Source organism: Haliotis asinina, chromosome 3 (assembly GCF_037392515.1).
Source record: "Haliotis asinina isolate JCU_RB_2024 chromosome 3, JCU_Hal_asi_v2, whole genome shotgun sequence".
Classification (NCBI taxonomy): Eukaryota; Metazoa; Mollusca; class Gastropoda; order Lepetellida; family Haliotidae; genus Haliotis; species Haliotis asinina.
Genome location: NC_090282.1, coordinates 76,936,610 through 76,940,525, shown reverse-complemented (window position 1 = coordinate 76,940,525; position 3,916 = coordinate 76,936,610). Strand labels below are relative to the sequence as shown.

The following is a 3,916-nucleotide window of genomic DNA, read 5'->3' as shown; positions in this document are numbered from 1 at the left end:
CAGGTCCGAAACTTTAAAACAACATATGCAAGAACGCCGTCTAACTCTTCCAGAGAACCTCTGCATGGTTTCTGTTGCCAAGTATTAATCGGTTGGATAATTCAAAAAACGAAAGTGAGTTGTGATTGGTTCGCTTAACTTCCCAGCGTAGACACCTGACTCGATGAAAAGACAGTCAAGGGAGGTAATAAATTTATCTGGCAGAGCCGTAGATGCGTCCAGGGTATAGTGGAGACTTATCGGAACGTATACCCTGGAGATATCGAGGATGCGATTTGGACGGATTGCAAATACTTAATGTCATCTTAGATTCATCTCGTTTAAGGGGCACAATATCAAACAGGGCTGGAAGATATTGGCACCTGCCTTTACATTTGTTATTCTTCACTGTAAGTATCTTAATTTTGTTGTCTCTGTGGAACTGAATACAGTTTCCGCGAAAGTGTCATTTACAGGACATTACCTACACCTTACAGTACATGGTGCCTGATCTGAAATTGATAACACTTACTCTTTTGAAATTCAGTTAATCCACGATTCTGATACTTTCATGCAAATATAATCCTGTATATGTAATCTGATCCTGATACTTTCATGCAGATATAATCCTGTGTATATAATTACGACCAGGGACGCAGTGAACTCTTCTTAATAAGAGCACTATCCACGTTAAAAGAGCGCTAAATCATTACAACATATAATGTGTAAAAGAATTGCAGGGGGCAAATGCCTCCCTGCCTCCCTGGGCTATCTACGGCCCTGACGACCACCGCGAAGTTTGACTAACTTACACTAACTTTTCAGAGTGAATGAAATGCTCCGAAGTTTAGACAATGAGTTTTGTGAAGTCAAATGTTCGCGATGTCGTAATAATTTGAACAATATAGTTCCCAGTATTTTCATAAATTAAATAAGATTTTCTTGTCACCACCCCGACTAGTAAATCCCATTACTACAAACATATACGTCTGCAATTTGTTAATATATAGAGAGATATGAAAGGACCAAATAGACAGCTTGACATCAGTCCTAAACAATGTGTACCACACACGTGTTACTTCAGAGCTCCAGTTTTCACTTGCCGCAAATATACTCGAAAATGCAATCACTATCACGGGCGCTGTAGAGAACCACTATCACTGGGACCCTACAGTACAAGGTTCCAGGGGCGGTGGCATCTCCTTGCTGCTTAGAAGAGCAGTGTGCTTGGAAGGCGCGCTTAATCTGATCCTTGCACAATTGCGATGTCGGTCAGAAAACGTCACCATCATCGATAATCTCAGGTATAAGTACAAGCACAGCGGCAGATACAGCTTTTTTAGAAAGCGGGTACACAAGTCAGAAGAGGGGTAAGGGGGTGGGTGGGAGGTGGACAGTTTCACCAGAGTTTCAATGGTCATGTAAGAAACAGACAAAGAGGGAGTGGGGGCATTGGGCTTTCTGCATTATCAGATTTATGTATATTTTCTTGAGGACATCACTTGACAATCAAGCAGTCTGTAGATGGTGGACTGATGTGTTCCATGATGCCTAGCGACGCGTCATGCGGTATCGATGCAAAAGCGACTTTCATCTGAGAAGACGATGTTCTGACACTGTCCATTGCACCAGTTGCGATGGACTGCCACCATGTTCATTTGAGCACGTCTATTTCGACGGCAACTTAAACCAGGACGTCCGCTATGAGGGTGGTGAGCGACTGTGTTTGTATGCTGATAGCGGTCAAGCTGTCTGTAGATGGTGGAGACCGAGGTGTTCCATAATGCCTAGCGACGCGTTGGATGCTCCAACCTGCCTCAGTATTCCTTATAGCTCTCTCGATAGCTCTTAAACGTCGCATGCTCAGCGTTGCATGGAAATGCGATTGCAGACGTTACGTAGCATCGTAAGAGCAAGTACATCATGCAAAGATTGCCAATTCTATCTTCACGATCCGTTTCTTCAAAATGAAAACCACTGAGTCCACATTTTAATGATATGTGACGTCATGTATGCCCCGTCTGTGGCAAACATTTTTCTTTTGCCGTACAAAATCAATGACATATCAGAAACCTATTTAACACTGTGGATTTACGTCACACTAGATTTTGATGTTTTTCGCGTTACGTTTGGAGGTGAGTATATTTAGGGTGTATTCCAAGAGAGTTGTCGTGCCATAATGCCCTCTAGGGCATACATGATTTGTGATGCAGTGCGATAAAACACATCATCGATGTCAAGTGAAGTGGGGCATCACTTTTTGAAACTGCAAGACTGCAGTATATTTATCCAGTAAATCTATAGTGAGTTGATATTTTTTCAAAATCTTGAAGGATAACTTCTGTCCATCCTACCCAGTTTTCAGCTTTCAATATTCCTTTGATGAATTATGCTATGATAATTTATTCTCCCCGTGTAAGTTATAAAACAATAATAAAGAAGACCAACATAGTAAAGTGGTCAATTTCTAAGTTTCTTGTTTTCTTTTGTATGGATACGTTTTCGTTCTGAATTGTCTTTCCAATATCGTTTGAAACGTTTGTGAATCCTTAATTGTGTGTGTTAATTTGAAATATATTTTGCATTGGAAGCAAACTAACTGGTGATGTAAGTATATATTGGTGTTGCCCATAAATACTAATTAAACTCTATTTCTTTCATGAGAGGGGGGGGGGGGGGGCATTGTATGTCTTAGAGCTGAGGTTAAAACAGATATAGCCTTCTCCTGCCCTTGACACGGTTTTGATTGACTAAAGCGTTTCTTAGTAACGAAGGCAAAGTAAGATCTCACAAATATTGTTTCTGACACGCTTTTTCCAGTTGATCACACCTCATGTTGATGTTGCTATGAAACGGAATTGGTTGCTGAAAGCACCTACAAGACGGTAAGCACGACACATTACTATTCAATATCAGGTCACTCATCATATGAATAACAACTGAAAACACGAGAACACCAATCTACTCCATTTACACATCCTGACATGGATCCTGAAAGAGAAAGATTCCTCCAGGGGCCGCGATGCCAAGGCAAAAGCTCCCTCAAGTTGGTCGTAATGGGCTATCAAGGCGCTGGGAAGAAGACGTTTGTTGATGGCATACAGAGGAATTGGTCGGAACTTAAAAGCAGGCGTACCAGGAAGGGTGACGACAGTGATGATTTAGGAATCAGAGGTAGGGATGTCAAAATTGAAGTCATAGAAACTGCAGTTAAGCGACCTTTTTCCTTCATCCAAGGACTGCCGTCTTGTGATGCGTACCTACTAGTATATTCCATGGTCTGTGAAGATTCTTTCAAATCCGTGACGGCAGTCAGGGAGCAGATCATTCAGCAGAAGGGAGACAGCATCCCCATAATATTTGTGGCCAACAAGACCGATATAGCTCAAGACTTGGACAAGACTCAGCGTGTCTACAGGGATCTGTTCGTCAGCTGTGAATGGGAGCATGGCCACTACGAGATATCAGCAAGGAACAGCACTGACATCAACAAAGTCCTGCAAAATACAATGAGGAGAGTCAATAAAATGACCCCGTGATGACAGTTGAAAAGGCTGGTGTAAATCTACGCATTGTTGTATGTAGAAAAATGCTGCTCATTATTTAAGTAGAAACATCTGATTATGTTGTAAAAGCATGTTATAACTAGCGCTGGCCCTGTTGCATAAGGACCATTATTTCATCCAAAATCACATGTAGTCTAGATTATGATTATTTGTTATTCATGTACATTTTAACTGGAAGGGTAAATGTGATCATGATGTCAACATCCGTATTAATTTTATTGCTCTATGCAAACAAAGCGTTAGAAGGAATAGTGATGCCGTAGACCCGGGTTCAATTCTCCACACAGTACTGTGTGTGAAGGCTATTTCTGGTGTCCGCTGTGATATTGCTGGAATATTGCAATATCGGTGTAAGTATCATAAAACAATTC

General features: G+C 41.4%; 1 protein-coding gene across 1 annotated transcript; it reads left to right on the top strand.

Annotated features, from left to right (window-relative positions):
- The first annotated feature begins 2,963 nt into the window (after window positions 1-2,963).
- On the top strand, window positions 2,964-3,518 carry LOC137279046 (GTP-binding protein Rheb homolog 1-like). Its single transcript, XM_067811529.1, has one exon. The coding sequence runs from the start codon at window positions 2,964-2,966 to the stop codon at window positions 3,516-3,518; it is 555 nt and encodes a 184-aa protein (XP_067667630.1).
- Window positions 3,519-3,916: the final 398 nt, after the last annotated feature.

Excerpts from the sequence above, each read along its gene's own strand:
- LOC137279046 (XM_067811529.1), top strand. The coding sequence starts at position 2,964 with ATGGATCCTGAAAGAGAAAGATTCCTCCAGGGGCCGCGATGCCAAGGC.